Source organism: Falco peregrinus, chromosome 8 (assembly GCF_023634155.1).
Source record: "Falco peregrinus isolate bFalPer1 chromosome 8, bFalPer1.pri, whole genome shotgun sequence".
Taxonomy (NCBI): Eukaryota; Metazoa; Chordata; class Aves; order Falconiformes; family Falconidae; genus Falco; species Falco peregrinus.
The window spans coordinates 8,654,749-8,676,654 of record NC_073728.1 but is presented as its reverse complement, the minus strand read 5'-3'; the positions used below and the strand labels follow the sequence as shown (position 1 = coordinate 8,676,654).

At 43.1% G+C, this 21,906-nt stretch overlaps 1 protein-coding gene across 1 annotated transcript in view; it reads left to right on the top strand.

Annotated features, from left to right (window-relative positions):
* Positions 1-21,906, top strand: part of IQCA1 (IQ motif containing with AAA domain 1) — a 112,493-nt gene that overhangs the window by 38,512 nt on the left and 52,075 nt on the right. The window contains exon 7 of the mRNA XM_055813204.1: positions 16,163-16,247. Within this exon, the coding sequence (XP_055669179.1) occupies positions 16,163-16,247 (85 nt within the window). The remainder of the gene's footprint in view (positions 1-16,162; positions 16,248-21,906) is intronic.

Below are 21,906 nucleotides of genomic sequence, written 5' to 3'. Positions count from 1 at the left end.
AAATCTTGGTGGCGTGTATCCGAAACAGTAAGACCAGTTGAACCCTGGTGTCATGCCTCCAGAGAGGCATTGGTAACATCACTAGCTCTGCTTTCTAAATCATCACAAACTCTGAAATATGTTGCCTTTCCAGTTCCGTTAGACTTTACACTTCAATTTATGATTGCCGCCTCTATACAGTGATTAAAAACATATGCAAAGGACTCTGCTGACGAGCCTTAATTTTTTCTCATTGAACTATCAAAAGTTTGAAATAATTAAGGAACAAAAAGAAGATTTGGAAAATATTGCAGGTGCAAATCAAGCTTCCCAAGGGGGTTTCAACATAACAAGTCATCCTCATGAACTATGATTTAATCACCAAGTGTGCCAACACTGCACATAAGCACATCTCCACCAGCTTTCCAAACATTACGATTCCCCTCCAGACAGGCATTCAGATACCTTAAATCAAAGTCATTAGTGGTCTTCCCGGAACGATCTCTCCTTTCCCTGATAGTTTGCTTGCTGACTTTGTTACTGAAAATAGGGTCAGGTCCTGATATTATTTAACAGAGCTAAGTCATTCTAAGCAGACTCCCATCAGCTTCCAAGGGGATTCGTAGAATAAGACACTGTTGTTTCTGAGCAAGTTTATCAATATCAGCTTTTTCAAGGGTGTCACAGACAGGCAGAAGCACGTACTCTTGCTCCCCAAGCAGTTCACCACCAGTGCAAGATCGGGGAAAACTGTCTGAGTGCCGAGGCGCTTGGGGCTTTTCTGCTGAAGAGCTCAGTCATGGGCTTTCTACCTGTAATGGGGCTTTTCCTCAGCATCTAACAGGAATGCTCAGAACTTCAGCATCTGAAAGCACATATTCATCTCTTCATCAGGCATGATTTGCATTGCACACCTCTTGCCGTGCTTGCATGTAAATTATGCATTAGCGACATTAAAAGCTCATTCAGATCTGAACAGTCACACATTAGCAAAGCCATAATGAGTGTGGTTCTTCTTCAGACCGGTCTCTCCTCCTCCTCTTTTCTTCTCAACCTACTTGCCTCTAAATCACTCTGCCCAGAAAGACTTAACCTTTTCCCCACCCCGTTTCAGTCCCAGTATCTTTGTCTACAGTTTGCAACTTTGAAGTTCTAAACACGCTGGTGACTGTAGACCAAAGGCAGAATTGTCCAGAGCCTACTAGCTCACAGCCTGTGGACACAGGATTTTTACGGGGATGGCAGAGAGATTTCTGTTTCAAAGAGCAAGATGGAGCTCCTTGGTCTAAATCTTGGGAGCAGAAGGATGGGTCCAATCAGACATTTTCATTTATTTAGCATAAGCAAAACAGCATCTTTAACTAGGCTCCATCTTGGAAAAACCTGAATCATTGGAGCCAGTATTTTCAGGCCTATATATTTTAAATTGAATGCTCAACATCTAAATTTTCAGTCCAAATAGTTAATAGCTTGACAAATCTGTGATCAGCTGAAAAATAGAGCTTTGTAATGGATAGTGTCAGGCAGCGACACAGGGGAAGTGCTAAAACCAGAAGTGGAAAATTAGTACAGCTGTTTTGGTGCTGTCAGTTGCTGCCCAGTGCACTGCAGAGAGCGCACAGCTGTTCACGCAAGATGAGAACCAAGATAAGGTTAATCATTAGAGGTTAGAATGCAAGAGGGACAAAAGCAGTCAGATACTTGAGCACAGGAGAGACATCCCCTGTGAAACCTCAGAAAAGACAGAGGAGAGGAAGCAGGTCTTGCACCACATTCCCCTGCAATGCTGACAATGACTGGGCTTTTCGAGCTCTGCTTTTGGTGTGTAGCTTTTCCAGATATTTTACGAGGATCCGCAGTCTCCCCATTACAGGCCCAGTTCCAGCAAGTTGTGCGGAGACATCCATAAGTGTAGTTTTGCTTATACAAAGAGGGCGTGCCTCTTCATTCTCACTCTCGGATTCCTGCGAGCACAGTACGGGACATGGGAGTAAAACGGATGCAATGAGTAAAGCCAAAGCAATAAACCTCAGCACACATATTTGATGGTACAGCTGCTGTTCAGGCAGAAGAAATCAGAGGACCAAACCCACAGTGTTAGTGCAAGGGCAAGCTGTTGTGTCCTGTCCTGCTAGTCACCTCTAGCCCTGTGCTTACAGATATGCCCATCCCCAGCACTGTTCCGTAGGGCAAATTCCTGACTTCCTTTGCTTCTTACTTTTTGATTCGTAGCACTACAGAAGCAACGCTGGCCGTTACAACAAATCTAGGTTAGATCCCCTTTTCTCCTTCAAATGGCTGAAGTGACCCACAGATACCCACGAGTCCGCTGACCTTGAGTCTAAGCCTCCCACTTAGCATTAAAGCTCCTAAAAATATTCACTCCTTTATGTCTGAAAGTCTGGGATCAGCTAAAGTAAATAGCATTACTCTGAGTTGGTCTCATTTGCAAACAAGAAAAAAATAATCTTGTAACTAATTAGTCCATTTTCCTGAAGTACTCATAACCCATCTATAGTAATACTTCGGAATTAGAAGTCTAAAAATGCTAAGTGTTACCGACATAATGCAAAACCTCCTGCTGATCTTCTCAAGGACACTTCCCAAACGTTAGATTTATTTGTTGTCATAGATACTCACACAGACACAAACATCAGCTACATTCAGGGACTCACACTTGCCAGCAGCTTGTTATAACACAGCTCTACATGTTTTGAAGACCGGATTGGGCTTTTTCTGGAAAACGCTGCAGCAGTGTGCCTGGTTCAATAGATACGTTGCATTGCAGTTCTCTCACTTTCTGTATTCCTCTCTCAAGCAGAGTCTTAACGCAGCAGACGGGATTTCTGAGGGCAGAAACAGTCAAATGGGGTGTTTAACACTGATAACTGGGGCCTGATTTTCACCTCAGAGCTGGTTTCTGTTCCGGTAATCCAGCTAAATACCTCCTATGCTTGGCCCAGAGGGACCTGCTCTACTATCTGATCTACTCTTAGTTTGACCAGCATAGCATAGTCCTAATCAATGACAAAGGAAGAAGGGAATGAATCCCAAGGGGAACAGGAAAAGACCCAGCCCAGCTATTTTTTTTTCCACTCCACACTGTGATGGGGAGAGGTATCTTCTCCAGCGATTTAACACAGAGCCGATGGAAGAACCAATTTTCCCCACTTCCCCATTTCCAACAAGAAAGGTGAATGAAGATCTGCTGGGATACAGGAACAAGAAACGGGCAGAGAAAAAAAGAATCAGGAGTCCCACTGGTGCCTGGTAGAAGGACATAGAGGCACTGAAGAGCCAGTGGCTGGCAGAAGAGAGGTGTTTGAGGGGTATTCTGGGAAGAGAAAGACTAAGGAAAAGCTTAGAAGTAAGGAGAATAAAAATGAGCACGAAGCTTAGAGCAGTGGCTCCCAAGCTACAGCCCTTGCTCCACAGAACGATCTCTTTGGAGAAGCAAGCAGAGGAGGTAGAAAAGACATTTTCAGCCTCAGCTCTGTAAAACGCAAAGAAGAAAGGAGGCAAGTGGGGAAAAAAAGAAACGTGGCGTGGACTGACACAAGCAGAGCAAAGGAGTAGCAGAAACAGTCACGAGGAGCTGGAGAGGCAGAATCAGAAGAGGAGGGATAAAAGACATGTATAACTGGAGAGGAAAAAACCCAAACAAACCACCCTATAAGTTACCAATTTGAAAAACAGGGACAGTTAGGACCAAAGACTTATAGAGAACATTAACGTGTCCAAGGCAAAGATAAAAGAGCAGTCCCCAAATGTGTATGCCAGCAAGCAAGCTCAGGTGGGTATATGAAGAAAGGCTTGATTGTCAGGGAGTCCTGCTTAACTATGGTAGGGATGAAGGCATGCAAGTTATGCCGGGAGTATGGCTGTGAACGACAGCCTGTTATTCTTTCTCACAAGAGAAGAGGGATATATTTAATTCTGGAATACAGTTGTTTCACTGTTTTCACTGGCAGTAGGGTTTTCAGAGTTTACATACTGGGGACCATAACAGAAGAGTGTCTGATGGAATATAAGGCTGATGCAGGGTATTGTGTATTCATGTTTATTTAACAAACTATTGACAAGTTACTGAAGTGCTGAATTTCAAGTGAATTCTACGCCCAGGAGACTTGTCTCGTCTAGCATAGAAAATCCAGGCTTACACTGGAAATTGGTGTAACATCTACCACACCGCTGAGAGTGCTTCCCCTCCGGTCTCATTCCTCCTTGCCCTCCATCACCTGTACCAGCTCATCTCTTTTTGAGTCAAATGTCAAATATGCAATTAGACTCAAACTCAGCTTCCATAAGGTACCACAAAGGCTGACAGCCCAACTTCATTGCAAGTAGGTTCTTAGGTGGTTAATAAAACATCCAGAGGCATTTAGAATAGGATGAGTTTATGCCCTTCACTTTGGGGCTTAAGTCAAATTCCAGTAGGGTTACGCAGAAATGATGGGCAGTCGAGGGAGCAGAAGGACACAGGCAGCAGAAACGAGTTATCGCATCAGCTTCTAGATCTCCATAGCGGATTAGCTGGTACAGGCTGCAGGTAACAGCAGCACACTGCAATCCCAGGGTTGGCAAGCATGTCAAGGGCACACGAGGCAAGGCATATTTGTTTTCTTTGAGCTGATTATTTCCCTTGAGATCTCGACACTACCCCTTTGTTAGGTGGGCAGCATGCTGCATAGTTTGGTAAGCGTCTAGGCAAACTCTTCCCAGCGCAAAGTTAGCACTAAAGTTGGTCTATTCAAATCCTATACTTGGATTGAATCTCAACTTAGTGCTGAAGAGGTTGGAAGATAGTATTTCTGTGGCCAGAACAAGAACTTGCCTGAAACCTGAGTCTCATCCATTCCTTCCAGAGTCAATATGTTTCAGTTTTACAGTGAATTTCAGCACAGGGGAGATTAATCAGACTCCATCAAGCAGGTTGTTTTTGTTATCCAGGTCAGAGTCCAGGGCTTTAAAATCATGCTACATTTCAGTCCCGTGCAGATACAACAGAAAATCTAATTATTTATAGTAATATACTTTAAACGCACCCAGCTATTAGCATCACAGACTAGATGCGTTTTGTCTGCTGTGTCAGGCTTCCTTAGGACTTACACAAGAGCAGTATTAAGAGTTACTATCCTAGGCTGAAGAAGAGACGTTTAACAGCATATGTAAGGGGAGTCGCTAGTTGTCCCTGGGCTCCACTTGGGCAAAATAACTATATTCACATAGTACCATTCAATAAGGTACTGTACCAAATACAGTATTGTTTGACTTGGGCAAGGGGTGTAGAACCATAGAAGAGCTAACACGCTCAGTGTTTACCAAGATATTTATGTAATACCAGAAAACTGCATTACCCTTAACTAAGTCCCCTCTCTCTTCTTAGAGTGTCTTACTGACTCAGTAATCCTTTGGTGGCTTGGAAGGAAGTTTACTCTCTTGTTTTATATTCCTCATCACACAGGGAGACTGGCTTTTTCCTGCAGATTTTTTTGGAAAGCATCTAATCCAGCAACCAATTTTGAAGACAGTGGTTTAAAGTATAGCTATAAGTTAAAGGCTGCAGTCTGTGTAGCTGCAGGAGTCCTCAAAGTATTCCAAGTCAAAATACAATTGCTCCAAGGGAGCAAATTCCAGAGCCGGAGCTCTGCCATCTTTCGTATTGCATACATGTGCTTCCCATCATTGGCTGAGCTCTCATAGCTGCTACAGAGGGGGTAACGCTACGCCCAAAATATCATTTCACCCTCATTCTCTTCTGGGAAATCATGTGTAATACATGCGTTTATCTTTATGTATTGCAAGGTCTGCAGTTGTGGGAGGCCTGGGAACTCGTGGGAGCGAAGGTGGGAGCAGCTGATTGTAGCCTCTCCCACGTATGTGCCTGTATTTCATTCCCATCCAAACCTAATCTTTACATGCTTTGCCCGGGGGAGCTCTGCTATCCTATAAGGCAGCCATTCCAGACAACTGATCCTCTATACAGGCCTGTGAAGCAAGACATTTAGGTCTCCAGTACTGAAAAAAATCCACAAGAGCCCTAAGATGTAGCAAGTGAGCAAACCTGCCCTTCAAGTCTCCCCACCTTCCCATTGCACTTCCCACACCACCCTACCTGCTCCACCACATCGGCAGAAGGACATTACTGATGCTTGGGCATTTTGCTTCTACCAAGGGTGGGCTGCAGGACCAGTTCCAAATTCCTAGAGGACAACCCCATGCCTGTCCCTGGGTCTCCAGCCAGGTGTCAGCCTCTTCCACCACATTGCCAGCCACTCTCTGCAGCACTGGCCCCATCTACCAAAGAGATGCCTAAAAAGCACATTATTAAGCCATCACGTAAATGAACAATAATAAAAAAAGCTCCATTTTGTGCTTATACTTACTAAATTTGAGTGCATCCCAGTGTAAGTAGCATATGCAGAAGAGTTCAGTCATTTGGAGAGGCAACGCCAAGATCATACAAAGAGCATTTGATTCTTTGTCTCTAAGATTGCCCGCATTTTCAGTCAATTTAAGGAGACTATAGATCGCACATCAGATATATGCTGAACGTATAGAAATACAGCACTCCAATTTTACTTTCACAAAACTAAAAGGTGAGGGTTAATGAACCTGGCATCTCAAGGCATCACCATGTGTTCCTTAGACTGCAGAGGTGACTGGGTTTCCCCTGTTAACGCTGTTGATAAACGGATGGTCTTCTTAATAGCATCTTGACACTGACTTCTAATTAAGCTCACCTGGAATGTTTCTCCTTGTCTTTTCTCACACTTTTTTAAATTGCCAAAGCAGAGATTCTAAATTATTTTTCTTGCTACAGAGCTATTTGGCTACTAGCATCGACCAGGAATCTGCAAACATCTCTAACTTTATATACAGATCCTTTGCAACATTCTTCAATATCCATCTCAGTTTTTTCCTGGTTTAACACTCTGTGTACACCTGATTGTGATTTATTCAAATAAGGCTGCACAAGCCAATTGGGACGAACATCGAAAAATCAAGCACTGTGACTGCTTTCATATGCATGAAATTGCTTCAGATTTATCATTAAATAGTTCATTTAAACACTCACGCAAACCACAGAGAACCAGATCCCTTGAAGTGGACAAGCATGGCAGCAGCGAAAGGGAGCGCAGCATATTTGGTTGCCTTCTCTAAAACTTCAGAATATACTACGCACCATTTTCATCTTCCCATTCCCCACTCAAGTTTTTCTTCTGCATCACAAGTATTTTTCGAGGAAGCGCAGCCTTAGCTACAAGTAGTGCCGTTAGCACAGCACTACAATATAGGTCTTAAACGAAGTAGTGAGCCACTCTCCCAAGCAGTAATGTGGTGCCTGACAGATGCTGATTACACATTGTCCTTTACAAACGCGTAAATTCAAATCATGGGCAGGCAGCAGGTCAGCGGCACAGTGATCCATGAATGGGACAGCCATGATAGAGTGGTTGAAGAGGACAGTATGCACATACAGATCATCTTATTCCAGAGAGGCAAAAAACGAGGCAAGTTAGAGTTATGCCAGACTGGACTGTATTACTGCATCGATACCATAGACGTAAGGCAGGCTTGGAGATCTAGCTGCTGAAATGTGTCTAATGCCACCTTCAGTATGGCCTCAGATTTACCCGTCTTCATCACACTGTGAAATGATGCAAGCTGTTACAAACCAGACAAAAGTGCCATCGTTTTACCACGCTTGCACCGGGTAGGCTGGGTTGGTTTACCCACCGACACAAAAGGCTATGTATTAGTCTTACGTGCTGTGCCGTATTTATTCCAGTATTTAAATAAGGGTAGATCAAAGCACAAAAACTTCTCTGTTCCTTTTCAGGCTCTTAGTCCCCAGTTTTCTAGACAGATATAAAGCGTGCATATGCTGCATAGCACGTGCAGGGAGTTTGACGTTCCCCAGGTGCACTGAATTTATTATGCATGCACACAACTATCCATCCAGCATACAAGCAATAGGTTCAGGGAGAGTCCAGTCATTTCAGAGCATTTTAAAATCAGCTAATACCACTAATACCCTTGAAATACTTCAAGTACCGTTCGGTCAGGTGGAGGCAGAAGAAACACAGCGTATGCAAAAACATTTCAGAACAAGGAGGAGGGCAAAGTCCTGAGAGAGCCAAGACAGAGCCTGGGTGCAAGTGGCACTGTTCCTGGTGGGCGACCTGTCCAGGGCACCATTTCTCAACCTTCCCCAAAGCATTATCTTCAGGTTAATGTGATGAGCCATAGCAAAACAATTTAAAGCAGCCATGCCCAAGTTACAGCCTTCCTTCCCTTCCCTATAGTGATGCATTTTGTTTGCCTAACACCTTGACTTCTAAGGAGCAAAAGCAATTGCTCAAATTTCTCATAAACAAATCCCATAAGACAAAATGCTCTCTATATTCCATTTCACTCCAAATCCCAAAGAAACTTGTGATGTTGGAGGGCAAGTTATTTCTTTTGGCTGGCCTTGATACAAAAATCGCATGCTTTATTTTCCTCTTTACAGAATTCATATTGTGTTAATAAAGTACTGTTGATTCCCTCTGGCTGACTCTGCAGGAAAGCTATTCTCACAAAGCTCCTAGTCCGAGTTAAAGTAATCTTGCTTAAAACTGGCCATAATTGTTTCAGTCTCTTAAGTTTAATACTAAGCACAGGACATACTGCCAATTTGAGTCAGGATTTGGCATTCTGTGAAGGCGGGATAAGCTGACCAAAGGTAAGGAATTCAGTAAATGCAAGGGGAATTTGACCCGGTGTTTCTTTGAGCCAGCTTCTGTATTTTTGACCTCGCTTTAAAGAGAATGGAAAGATGTAAGAAAATCAAAACAGATGAGAGTTTAATGAGAGTTGTGTACTGCAGAGTCCTCATTACTCCATCAGCCAAATCCCCCAGCCTGGTGCTGGGCCCTGAGGGGGGTTCTTCCTCAGCAGGAAGGGTTGCTCGACCCACCCTCCTTCCAGCCGGCTCAGGGGGGATCGCATTCCTCAAAAGGCTGTAGACAGTCAACAGGAAGCTGACACTGGAAAGAAGCCTGGGGACAGTCTGGCTGTGGATGAGGGGGAGCAGCCCTTCACTTTTTGAGACAGCCCCTGGAGGAAGATAGCCTGCTTCCCGGCTCTGTAAACGTGAGATGATGAGCAAGTCCAAAAGAGAAGGACAGGCACTAAAAGAGGTGTAGACCTAGAAAACAAAACACGAGTGCGGTGTTGGCTGTCAGTATCTGTTCTGCAGCTTTCAGAGAGGCAAAACCATGGGGTTTCTGGTTCTGTCAGGCTCACTTCCAATAAGCAAGATTTTACCTCCATGCCAGTACGTGCAGTTGGTTTGATGGATTCCTCACTAACCAGCAGTTACTGGCAGCCCTGGCGAGGCCAGTGGCAGAAACCCTGCGGGCTAGAGGTGGCCGTGTGACACCACGAGGTGCCCTGCTCCTCGCTCTGAAACCATTCTCTCCTGGAGCAGGGAGGGGACATCCAGGTGTCCTTGGGCCCACCAGGAGATGCTCCCACTGTTACTGCAGAGTGCCTCACACCAGGCGTACCAGCACCTCTGCCCAAGATGTTCTGCACTGCAGAAATGGCACCAAAATCCCTTAAGTAACCTTATAGGAAGCTGCTTTCCAGTCCCTTCAGTCTTACTTCTCTTTCCATGCCATGGTGGGCAAATGTAATAGTCATCTTCTCTAGGTTGTCTAAGCTTCCAGTATGGGCTGGATGTTATTAGCTCTTGCAGAATAATTCAGTTATGTAGATCAGGATGTGATTTCTCCCAATCCCGAGTTAATTCAGACTTGAGCTCTGAGAAAAATATGTGGCAGTATTTTTTGCTGGTAGGGAGGGACATGCAAAAATCAAGAACACCAGAATGTTTTGTGAGTATTAATATTGCCAAATTTGTCTGATTTTTCTGATTTTTTTTTTAATTTAAGCTAATATTGTAACTGTAAATCTGTTTCTCCTTGCTGTTATTCGTGCCCATATTGCCTTCAATTTTCATTCAAAATCTTAGCAGTAATTTGCAGTGCTACCTTCCCATGACTCCAACTCATTTCAAGGAGAAAAACCTACTGCCATTTTAATCCAGGAATAATTTGTCAGAATTTTGAGGGCACCGATAGGTAGGTCAAAAAATGCTTTTCCCTCTTTCTTCCCTATGGTTTACAGGGGGTAAAGCAGGATAACCAGGAGTCCTGGCAGAGAAAACTCATCCCCAAGCCTGAAAGGGAACAGAGATTCCTTTTTCCCCCAGTACACTAATTATCTATTGCTATCCTTAAAGGACCAGGAGGATCCTTGAAAAGGTGAAATAACTTCATGACAAAGCAAAACAGACTATTTCACTGTAAGAGCTCAAGAATCTTAAGAACAACTGTACTAGGTCAGCCAAAGGTCTACCTTTCCTGGCCAATAACACTACATGTTATAAAACTATCAGAGAGAATTACCACATTCCACATTTAAGTCTGTCCCCTCCAACAACTGTTCCCAACTATAACCTGGCTTTGAAGCTGCCTTCTCCCATTTCAGATCTAAGGCAGGCATTGGGGACCCAAAAGACCATCAATTGTTTCTAATTACGATAGTTAACGTAAGAAAGAATATCACCTTTCCCCGCAAACCTTTCACACTCATTCCTCCATGGGCATGTTTCTTCTTGCACATTGTTGGCCTCAACATTTGATGTTAAATTTTTAAAGCCAAGTATTTATTCAGAACAATAAACTTTCCAATCCTCCAAACACATCTCCCTACAAGTCACTCTGCTGAATTACTTCCACGCATAACAATCACACATACAAGCAAATGCTTGGAGGATCAGGACCTTAGATAAAGCATCAGTTGTAACATATCTCTGTCCAAACCCATTAAAAATGACAAGAGGCTTGTGGAAATTAATCTTGCTTTATAAGTAATTCTGTACTTGCATAGGTTATTTTTCCTGGAAGTGATTTTCAAAGAGCTGAAGAAAGGACAACACAAAAGGAAAGAAAATGCCACAGCAAAGACACCTAAAATAAACCAACACAGCTACGCAAGTAGATTGAGAGAACCCACATCAGGTGGGATTACAGAAATAGGCAAGAACTACAAAACGACGAGGGGTTCATTTCCTTAAAGGGTCCCCCCCCAGCCTTTTGGTTTTGTTCCTTTTCTGCATAGAACACTCTCCTTTCCCTCCACCCAGAGCACACAGCCATCAGTCACGCCTTTTCTTCTGCACACAGCCCACGTCCTTTCTTACCCTGAAAAGAGTTAAACGCTCTTTTGCCTCCAAAGAACAATTTTTTATTTTTCCTGACAAGGTCTTTTATGCAATTAGCTAGAGAAGCCATGGCCAAAAAGAAAGAATAACACATGTAAAATCATGCCAGAGAACAGAGTAGGTAGTAACTCGTTGAGTCTATTACCAGACAAAATGCTTAAATCAATGGTGTGTTCTCATAAATCACCAGCCATATTTAGCCTTAACTATAACCATCCCTGAGCAGTGTGGGACAGAGAGAAAACACAGAAGGAAAAAAAAAAAAAAATGGTGATGCTCCTGAAATGAGGAGGGGAGGAAGCAGCAGATGAAACAAGCACAGCACAGGGTCATCTCCCAGGCACGGGATGTATTTTGTAGGTCAGAATTGTGGTGCCACAGCATCCAGGGCTGAGCAGAGCCTGCCAGTCAGACTGACTCACACCGAGCCTGGCGGTGATTTGGAGATGTTAAAGAACCATTTGAACCTAGTTAAAACTTGGACATTTATGTGGGTTGGGTTGTGCTCTAAAACAAAATTGAGCCCAGAAGAGCCAGAACTCTCTGTTACATGATCAGAGACAAAAGGGTTTGCATTGCAGACCAGAAGAGATCATTCTTTTTCAATTACAGTTGACAGATCTAAGTTATTGTAGGAGGAATAGGTCTGGAAAGGGGGAGAGCAGTAACAGCGAACCAGAGGACAGAAAGTAACTCAAGAAAGAGCACAAAAATCTCATGGGATCCTTTTCTGTTTTAGCTGGGAGTGGGAGATGATCTCTTTTCACTCCTCCATCTTTGTTCATCCCTTCACTTTTCCGGCTGAGCTGGTCGGATGCAGATTTAGGGCTCCCATTCATTCCAATTAGATGGCTTTCTGTGAAGCTATTTACCAAAGCCAGGCTATGCTCCCGTTGACAGGATTTCACTGCTTTCCAGAAAAGTAATGGATTTCTCACATCGCACAGTTTCTAAAGGTCCCTTCTTCCGCAGTGTCCTCCGCAGCACAGAGACGTTTGGTAGTTCTGTTAAAGCGGTGGCTCCGACCCAAGGAGGCATTCTGCCTGCTGTGAACCCTGGCACCCATCAGCTTGATTTGTAGCAGTGTGAGCAGAGCTCCCAAACACAAGTTTCTGTTCGATGGCCTGTGAATACACAACAGGGAGCAGGTCACCCAACAGGAACCATCCTCAGCTCCTTGCCCGCAGACTGGGAAGCAGCAGACTTTGGGGTCCTTAGTCTGTAAAGGCTTCCCCCAGGCTACTGTTGAGTTTTGCCTCACAAGGTGGAGGCTTCTTCCTAGCCCTACCCTTCCATCTCACCTCACTTGCTTCTGTGCAGCCACCAAGCCCAGCCCTACCAAGCAGCCATATGTTTTACAAATTTAATTCATTCTTCTAGGCAAAGTTTCATTAGAACTGCATCCTACATATGAAATCCAGTAGAATTTACTTCTGCGTTTGCTTTCAGTCCTTAACACGTTGTCAGCACTCCTGCTGAAGCAGTTGTGTTGAAAATAAGAGATGCTTCTTCCAATTCTGGCATTTGCACGTTTTTATGAGATGCTGGAATAAGTAAAATTGTATTTTTTTTCCCCCCTTGCAAACGTTGAGGCAATAATAAGCAACAGATTCATTGAGGTTTGACTTGCCTCGGAACCAGGTGTTTCAGACATGTACCATGTCTCTCAAATATATTACACACTCCAGTACTGTTCTTATCAAGAGCTTGGGCTTTTTACATTCTCCTCTCCCCATCAACATGCAACAAGACTTTCAGACTTTCCTGGCCACCAGTTTAGTTTTTACGCAGTGCTCCCTTTTCAGTGACATACAGAGAAAGCATCAGGGTGTGTGAACTTTGTAGGGAATCTGTCAGCTAGATACAGCACCTGACACTCAAAGAAAATGTCAAGGCACTGTGAGTATCAAAAATAGGTGCAGATTAGAGGAAATACAGACTGAGTAGGGTTTTTTTTTCTACTCGGCCAATAGAGCAATCTAAATAACAAACACTGGTCTGAAATTCACACTCTGTGATCTCCAGTGAGACAAAGCCTTACAGTGACTGCAGTTGCAACCCAGCTTTTGGAGTCAGTGAGCAATGCAGGGGCAGGTATAACGCTCTGCTACTCCCCAGTTCAGTTTTCAGGCTAGTTGCTGACTATGGGAACTTCTGCAGCTCCACCTTCTGTAAATCTTGATTTACAGTGTAGTTGTGCCCTAGGTGGAACCAAGAAGGATTTCTACCATCAACCTCTCCTCTACGCTTCCAGGAAAACAGAATGCAATGCTAGGCTCGAGCTAGGAGCAAGCTTTTACATCATCTGGATTAATCTTTCAGTAGTATTGCCTTAGAACTGGCTCTAATCATTAATACTTCATTGTATCTAGGAAGTTTCAAAAGGGGAGGGCAGTTCAAAATTATTTGAACAATTATCACTGTAGAGCAAGCTCAAAATCATTCTACACGTTTGGGAGATCCTCCTAATTCAAGAGCCGTTCAACGTGGGACATGCCTGGTGGGGCTCTCCAGCCGTAGATGACATGCAGCTTAACTGATGGAACAGAGATATAGGAATATCCTTGGCTGTTCGTGGAGTGCATGCTGGCTGCTCATTTTGCCCTGGTGTTTTGTCGTTATCAGCAACTGTAAAACACGCTTACATGAAACAGCTTAGGTCCAGTTGAATTCAAATTAGCATCTTAGGACAAATGCGTAAGACAAGCCATTGTGATGGTTCTGAGTAGAACGCTGCCAAAAAGTGCATGGAGAATAAAAATTGAGATTCATTACATTTAAAATGGACTTTTGACCAGAAAGATCAACGACTGCATTTTTCTGGGCAGATTTACAGGCCAAATGAATCCCTGGTTTAACCTCTGAACTCAGAGGGTTTCATAAAGAGAGGAATTTGGCCAGAAGGGTCATGCATGTGCATGCTTTCCAGGCATTACAAGTGCAGTTGTAGTCATTTAAACCTAGATGAGAAAGAGGAAAACCCACAAGAGGTCAGATATGGAAATGAGACTCAAGAATACTGCTCCCTGTCCAGTGGACAGCAATTGATATGCTAAACAGCAGTACACAGGAGAGGATGAAGTCCAGAAAGAAAACACAGATGTCCCTGAAGAATTAGCATGACCAAAATGTACGGTAGCTGTCTGCTCCCAGGGTCACTGATGACCATGGGAACTTCCATTCTCCATTGCCCTCAACTGAAAACCCGGTCCTTGGGCAGCTGACTGGTTGATAAATGTCTGACACACTTCTTCCACTCACGTGAAAAGACTGGCATTGCCTTCTCCTCAGCTCAAGTTATTTTTCAACGTAAGCGCTTGCTGTAGCTGCTACAAAAAGATGAGATAAACCATGTCATCCCAAACAGCTGCACCAGCTGTGGACAGAAGAAACACGCAGAAAATACTACCTACAAACTGGAACCCCCTTCCAAATTTCAGAATTTGATAGAATTCCTACAGCACTCAGAAACACACGCATCATACATAGCCAAAGGGTAAATATTTCTGTCTCCAAGAACTGTAAATGATTTAAAAGTATATATAAAAAAAAGCTAATACAAATACCAAATGTAACACTCATAAATATTGAAAGCTGGCACTGATAGCACATTCAGTGGCCAGCAGACTCCAAACTGATTCCTCACCCACAGTACATATTGCCTTTCCTCCCTCCCAGCTGGCATTTGGAAAGTAGCAACAGCCTTAATATCAGATATTGAGAAATTTGTTACTGTAAGCCAGACTTGAAGCAGCACTTAAAACAAGACTGCATTTAACATGAAATTGAGCTATTTTCTGGCTGTTTGTAAAAAATGAAACATGATCTAACATTAAACAAACTAGATTATGCAGGTTTTTGAGGCCAAAAATTCCATTCTTACCAGATTTTTCTTAAAAAATACACTAACAATGACACCCCTTTGTTTGCACAGGCTGGTCTCCGGGAATGCAATGACTAAAGTTTTGCATCTGTTTGCATATAGAACTAGTAATTGTTGAACATGCAAATCAGAGCTTACAATCACAGATGAATGTGTGTTTATTCTTTTGTAATTGGTATTACGTTAGTACTAGAGCTAGGGATCCAAACCCTACACGTGGTACTATAGAAACAAAACAGATGCTCTGTTCCAAGGATCTCAGGTTAAAATTGAATCTGCTTAACAGTGGACTAGGAAGGTCCCTTATGGTACCAGTTGTTTTTGAAAAAATGAAAGCAATTTTTATGAATCACATTGACTTTTCTGAGCTCTTTTCTTCTCAAGGGAAATCTCATTTAGAGGAAACGTTACCATTCTGTTTGAAAGCAACACAAGAATCTTTCTGAAGTGTCAGAATTTTCTTTGGAACAGAAAATCTTCCTGATATTAACAAACAGAAAATCTTCCTGGTACAATCCAAAAAGCTACAAAAGTGAAAGCAGTTAAAGAGTCTTATCAATAGAAATGACCTTTGAACTGTAATTATTATTTCCATCTTTTAGTCTCTTTCTGAAAGGTCTGGAAGCGCTCTGTGTTAGGCATGGCATCCATGCAACCTTACCACAAAGTCACTTATTGGCCCCTCACTAGCTTCCATCACCACCTCACTGTGCAAGTACACTGGAAATTTTTGAGGGTGGAGATCCTCACATGGAAATACAATTGGGAATTTGTAGATATGAAGTGATGTATGGTCCTACGAGATTCCCTAAGAACCTTCAGTGTTTGATGGGTCATGATACAAGAGACATGAGTTGGTAACTTTTAATGAATTTACCAGACAGAAAGCCACTATCACAAGAAGCAATTCAGATGGTTTTGAGTAGAGATGAGGGAGGGCGTGCTTCCCCACCACCTAACACCTTTGTCAGCAAGATGAAAAATTACAGATTTTAATTCCTTTTCAACTTCTGTTTCTCACACAGGCATATCATAGGCAAGTTTCCTGACTATCCTACTGAAGAAGCAGGAGGTTCAATGGCTATTCTTTCTCAAAAAACTCCAGAGCAGGTACCATCACTGTTTTTAATGAAAAAGGCTAACAGGATTGGGGAAGGAATTGCCACAAAACGTGTCTGTTTATTCAAGTAGCAATGTTCGGTAACAATGGCCTCTAGCACTCCAGAAACCCTGTAGTTAAAAAGCTTTTTGCTGCAAGAATTGTTTTCTTCCAGGGTAAACCACAGAAGTCACATACCAAAATCTGTTCCATTTCAGGATGTGCGGCCACTTAGTCATGGGAGAAGGTGCTCAGTTTATGCAAGTTACGGACAGATAAGTGTCTGAGGGAGCTAAGAGGAAAGGGCTCAGCTACTAAGAGTTGCTTTCCTGTGGCAAAATCCACATAGACCCGTGCTAGTAGAAATACATATGAAACAGCTTAAAGAGCCTTGATTTAAAATAGACCTCCACAGCTACCCCAGAGGCTGAAACTGGTTCCAGTGTTTGCATTCAGTATCAGCACAGTCTAGTAAGAAGTAGCTCAGTTTAAGCAGAGAAGAGCTTTTTATGCAGGCAGGCTTGAGCCTTGGTTTAGCGCCAAGGATCATTAAAGCAGGGTTGAACATTCAAGTGAAGGAAGCGTCTTAGTTTATCTTGCATATCCTTGTAATAAACTCAGTTGTTTTTCCTGATAAAGTCCCTCTTCTGACCGCTTTGGTTAATAGAAGTGGCCGATAATCTCTTCCTCTGATCATCTGGGTGTCACACAGAGAATTAAGACTAGCTGAGGCAATGAAGGCAGGGGTTGGCACGCCGAGCCATTTCCACCCACTACCGTGGCTGGAGCAGGATGAGGAGCCTGTGGAGGCAGATGATAAACAGGAAGCCCTGCACACAGGAGCAGGATTTGGCCCCTGCGTGAACCAGGCGTGACGGCTACTAGCGGGCTAGGAAAACTAAATGGTCAAAACCTGACCACTGTGGTCCTTAAAGCTCCCCTGCTGAGACAGGCTGTTGTGTTCATCAGCTGCCTGCAAGTGATGGACTAACACAGGTATGATAAAACAGTATTTTGGATTCAGTCTTTCCTGGAATCACAGGGAAAAGACATACTAGCAGTCTCTGTGTGGTTTGAGGGAATGTAAATACAGACTAGCCCAGCATAAAAGCCCAGTACTTTAACCATTAGTTACTTGGCTTACCAAAACGGGCAAGAAAACTGCTAGAAAACAGCTCTCTGTGCCTCACTAAAACTGAGCTCAGGGCGTGCTCCTGGTTTTAGCCAAGTTCAAAGTATGCTAAGGTCACCCCTGCTGGCCTCTGTATCTAAGCCACTCTGTTGTTCAGCCCCAGAGAGAGTGAAGGAGACCTGCCGGTTAAGTTTTCAGCTGCTAAAGTAGAAACACATGCTAGAGTCAGGAAGGCTTTGTTGCCTGCTCTGGGCAGCAGGGGAGGCACCCAGCAAACGGGGCTTACTGCTGGCGGAGGCTTTGGGGAACATTATGCTAATTAGACCTGCTACCAACAAGGATAAACACAGCTCAGAGAGAAGACGTTACAAGAAATCACACTGAGCAAGACTGGATATGGCAGTAAATTCTGCAGAAATACATTCTTCCTATCCTACTCCCAGTTTTGAATTCCCACCTTCAGCTGTTTTGCTGTCTTTCCTGGGCATCTGCTTTCTCTTTGCACAAAAAAAATATATAAAGGAAACCAGAAGTCTAGAGAGATTGTTTTACTGCCTGTTTTTCCTGCATTTTTTTTTTTTTAAAATATCTGGAAGAAAAAACCCTGCATCTATTTTCCCAACAAATTTTCACTGGCAATTACCTGATTTTCAAAGATTTTGGGGCCCGTTTTATCTCCCTTTTTTAGCCAGCACAACCAAGAACAGAACATGCAATCACATAACCTTCACAGATATCCAGAATGCAGTTGGCAAAAGGAAGTTCAGTACAATTGTGATTTTACCTGAATGTCAGACAAGTAAAACGTTTTTTGTTCAACTGAGTCAGCTGCATATTAAAAATCCCTAAGGCAACTGGTTTTGTTCCACACTGGTCTACTGGGCAACATAGTAAATGAAATCCTGGCCCCATTGAAGTTAATTGGCGTTTTGTCCTTGACTTCAGGGGAGACAAGATTTCACCTTTTGTATATATTAGCTTCTGTGAATGGGTTGGTTACTCCCAAGTTAAACTCCATGAAAAGTCAAGACCGAACTGTATTTAAAAAGTGAGCATTTTATAAGACTTGGGTAAAGACACTTTGGGGAAAATAAAATACAAATTAATCACTTCACGAACCATTGCTGCATTATTATACATTCTATATTTCTTTATCCTTTGACAACTCTGACCTTACTTGACTTTGTAATGTAGCTGGCCCTCTGCACAAACTGCTTCCATGACATTTTACAAATACCTTTCAAACAGGTATGCCAAAGAGATCCCAATGCAAAGCACTTGGTTCTTTAGTCAGAAAAATATGTACTGTCTCTGGACTAAAATGAAGTTTTTCTTTACTTCACATACTCTTCAAGAGAAATTTAAGGTTCTGAGACATCAGTGTAGTCTCCCTGCATCTGTTCCAGATGTCTACCCCTAATGGGTTTTTACGTTTTGCTCCTAAGATAATCATCAGATGTGACAATTTTTAGCTTTGCCCTTACCCTGCTGCCAACAAAATTATGATCTCTTCTTGTAGTTCATTAAGTCTTATCACCATGAAAATAAGCCAAAAGTGTTGCCATATAGCAGGCACATTCCCCAACTCCCCCTCATCTCCAATATTAAATTACTTGGGGGGGGGGGGGGGGGAGGGAGACAAAAAAAAGATGCTTCCTTAGATTCTGGTTGTACATTAAATTGCTGCATGGAGGACAAACTCATTTCCACATTACTATAATTGCAGCATCTGATTCAGCAGCACCTGGAGAAGGGGTGAGAAAAACTGTGTGTTAGCTGCTGCACGAACTTGTACTCCTGATCCTTGCTTGGCACACTGTGGAGTGCTATGCTGTTCATTAGTACTCGTTATTACCAATGGTTAAAGATCCCCGCGAATCCCAGTAATCAGTTTGATTGGTAATGGCAGTGCAAGAGATCCCCAGTAGTTGGTTAATATTTAATTAGTAACCCTGACTATTTCCCAGGTGGGGACAGTGAAATGGTGTTATGCAGTCAAGTACTGCAATAGTCACACACCCACCCCAAATACATCATCTTACTCATTTTTACCAAATTCACGTATCACAAGTAGCTTTAAAGCATCAGAGAAGAACTCAAGAGACTCTGTGAAGTTACACTTTTTTGTACCCAGCATTTTGCAAGCATGCTTTTATCCTGACAGCAAATACACCAAGCATACTTTTCAGTACCAGAAGCAGATACCTGCCGTTACGCCCGCCTTTATTCCCTCTGTTCCACACTATCCTGGATGCTCCTTTCAGAGGTGGCTGGGGTTTTGCAAGTGCTAAACACACGGTGCCATCAGCTGGGGCTGGGCACCTCACAGGCTTAAAATATTCTGATTATTTCAAGTTGACCATGCAGGAGGACAGAAATGGTACTCAGTCTCTGTTAAGGTGCGCAACAGGCAGAGGCATTCACCTCCAGACAACAATTCACTGCAACAAAGCCATTCAGCAAGTAGGATCCTAGTCCAGCAGCTCTCCGCTACCCATGATCATGATCTCTGTTGGCTGAAGTCAGTAGTCTATAGATCAGACTGCTTAAAGCCAGGCAGTATCAACAACCCCTTTTCACCTCTACCATGCACCTTACCTTAAACAAAAACCAAAAAAAAACCACCCCAAAACCCACAACAAACAAACCAACCAACCTACACCAAGCAAAGCTAACAGATTTTTCGTAAGCACATTAAATGGAGACAAACATTTTGAAGTGTTTGCCAGAAAATAAATGGAAGAGACAGGGAGTTTAACTGGTGAGTTAAACTGCATTTGGGCAACATCTGCCAGATAGAAAAAAACCCCAACCCTAGAGCGCGTATCAGTCATGGACTGAAATGCATGACAGTCTCTTGAAGCCAACCGTAACATTTTGCAAGATCCCATAAAGCTATGAAATCCCTCCCAACGTTTTGAATTCATTCCTGCGAGAAACAAATCACTGGGGTTGTTTTTAACAGCTTAAGCCTTGCTTGCAGGTGCACACCCAAAAGTAAACAAGGCTCAGAAATGCCTTGCCAGGAGAATGCTACATTATTAAAAGCTGCACAAATGGATTTGCCTGGAAGACGGAACAAGATAGTCCCAGGCCTATCATGATGAAAATTGCATCTCCCCCAACTGTCAGAAAAATAATACCACCTTACAGGAATAATCAGCCTGTAGGAAAAGTTGCAATTAAACATCCTCAAGCTAAGGGGGCAGGATACGGGGAAGCACATTTGCAGCCCCCTGTGTGTTATGTACAAATGATGCAAACGGGCAGCCTGATGTTCGGCACGCTACTGTGGGGATGGCATCTCTTCCCACCTCACACAGCCCCATTTTCTTGAAGAAAAAGCGTTTATTTTCTTAGATTTCAGAATAGCTTCTTCCTGCACAGTTAATACTCAAAGAGAGCAAATTTTCTTTCCGGGAATGCTAGACTGTGTGCGTATAAACCCTGTTCAAAGTGGTTTTAGAACCAGGGTGCGAGGTGGCTCTCACCTGCCGCAGCTGGAGATCCATAATTCCCAAACTCACTCTACCCCTGCTTTTCATTTACGTCCACAGCACTAAAAGGGAAGAAGTTCAAGTAAGGTCTTCTTTCAAGGGATGAGGGAAGGGCTTATTCTTGAGGAAGAACATTTACCTCAAATGTCAGCTTACCCGAGCCAATACTAAGCTTTCTGTGGCTGAGGACAGCAGAACGCGAGCCCTACTGGCAGGTGAAGATTTTCATATACCTGGCTCATATAAACCAACATCAGGCATTCCCATTCGTAGGCTGCACTCTGTTTTAGAGCCCTTCCCTTTCCCCAAAAAAAGGGGGATTTGCACTGCAAGAGTTTGGAAACACTTGAATGGATTTATAAATAGAAAAGACAGTTTGACTTCTATGGGATATCAGTTTAAAGGAAAATATCTTTTCAGCCTCAGAAGAAAACATTACTGGAGAAAAAGTCATCACTAGCACAACAGGAGTCCTACAACAAGGCTGGAAAGAAAAATGCGACTAAAATTCATCTGCTCTTAGTGAAGCACATTTCTTCCTCAATATTAAGAGTTTTCTAAGTGCTTTCAGCATCATTTCAAAAAGAGGCAACCTAGCAAAGAAAAGGGCAGTCTGAAATAATTTAGGAAGATGTCTGCTTTTATTTCCACCATGAAGTTTTCTTCAGGGCAAAAATCCCTCTATTATAATGTGGGTGAATGCTCAGTATCTCAAACTAACATTTGCTTGCCCTTCCCTTTCTTTCCTACTCTTTTGTCAGATTCTTCAGGCATCCCCCTGTAGCTGGAGGGAAAATAGCTCTGTATAAAAGAGTACAAGCCATTCGAGGTTAGGTACACAACCATTTCACCCCAGCTCCCACTTCTCTGCAATTATGGAGCTGTTCAGAGCAGAGGTGAAAGCAGAGCTGGAGGAGCTGCACCGAAGGAGCGTAGAGGTAAAGGTGTATCGGCCACGGAAAAGGAAAAAAAAATATTTGCTCTGTCATTTTCTTTTGGGAAGCAGAGAGGCACTTCAGAAAAGTCAGACTCCACGTGACG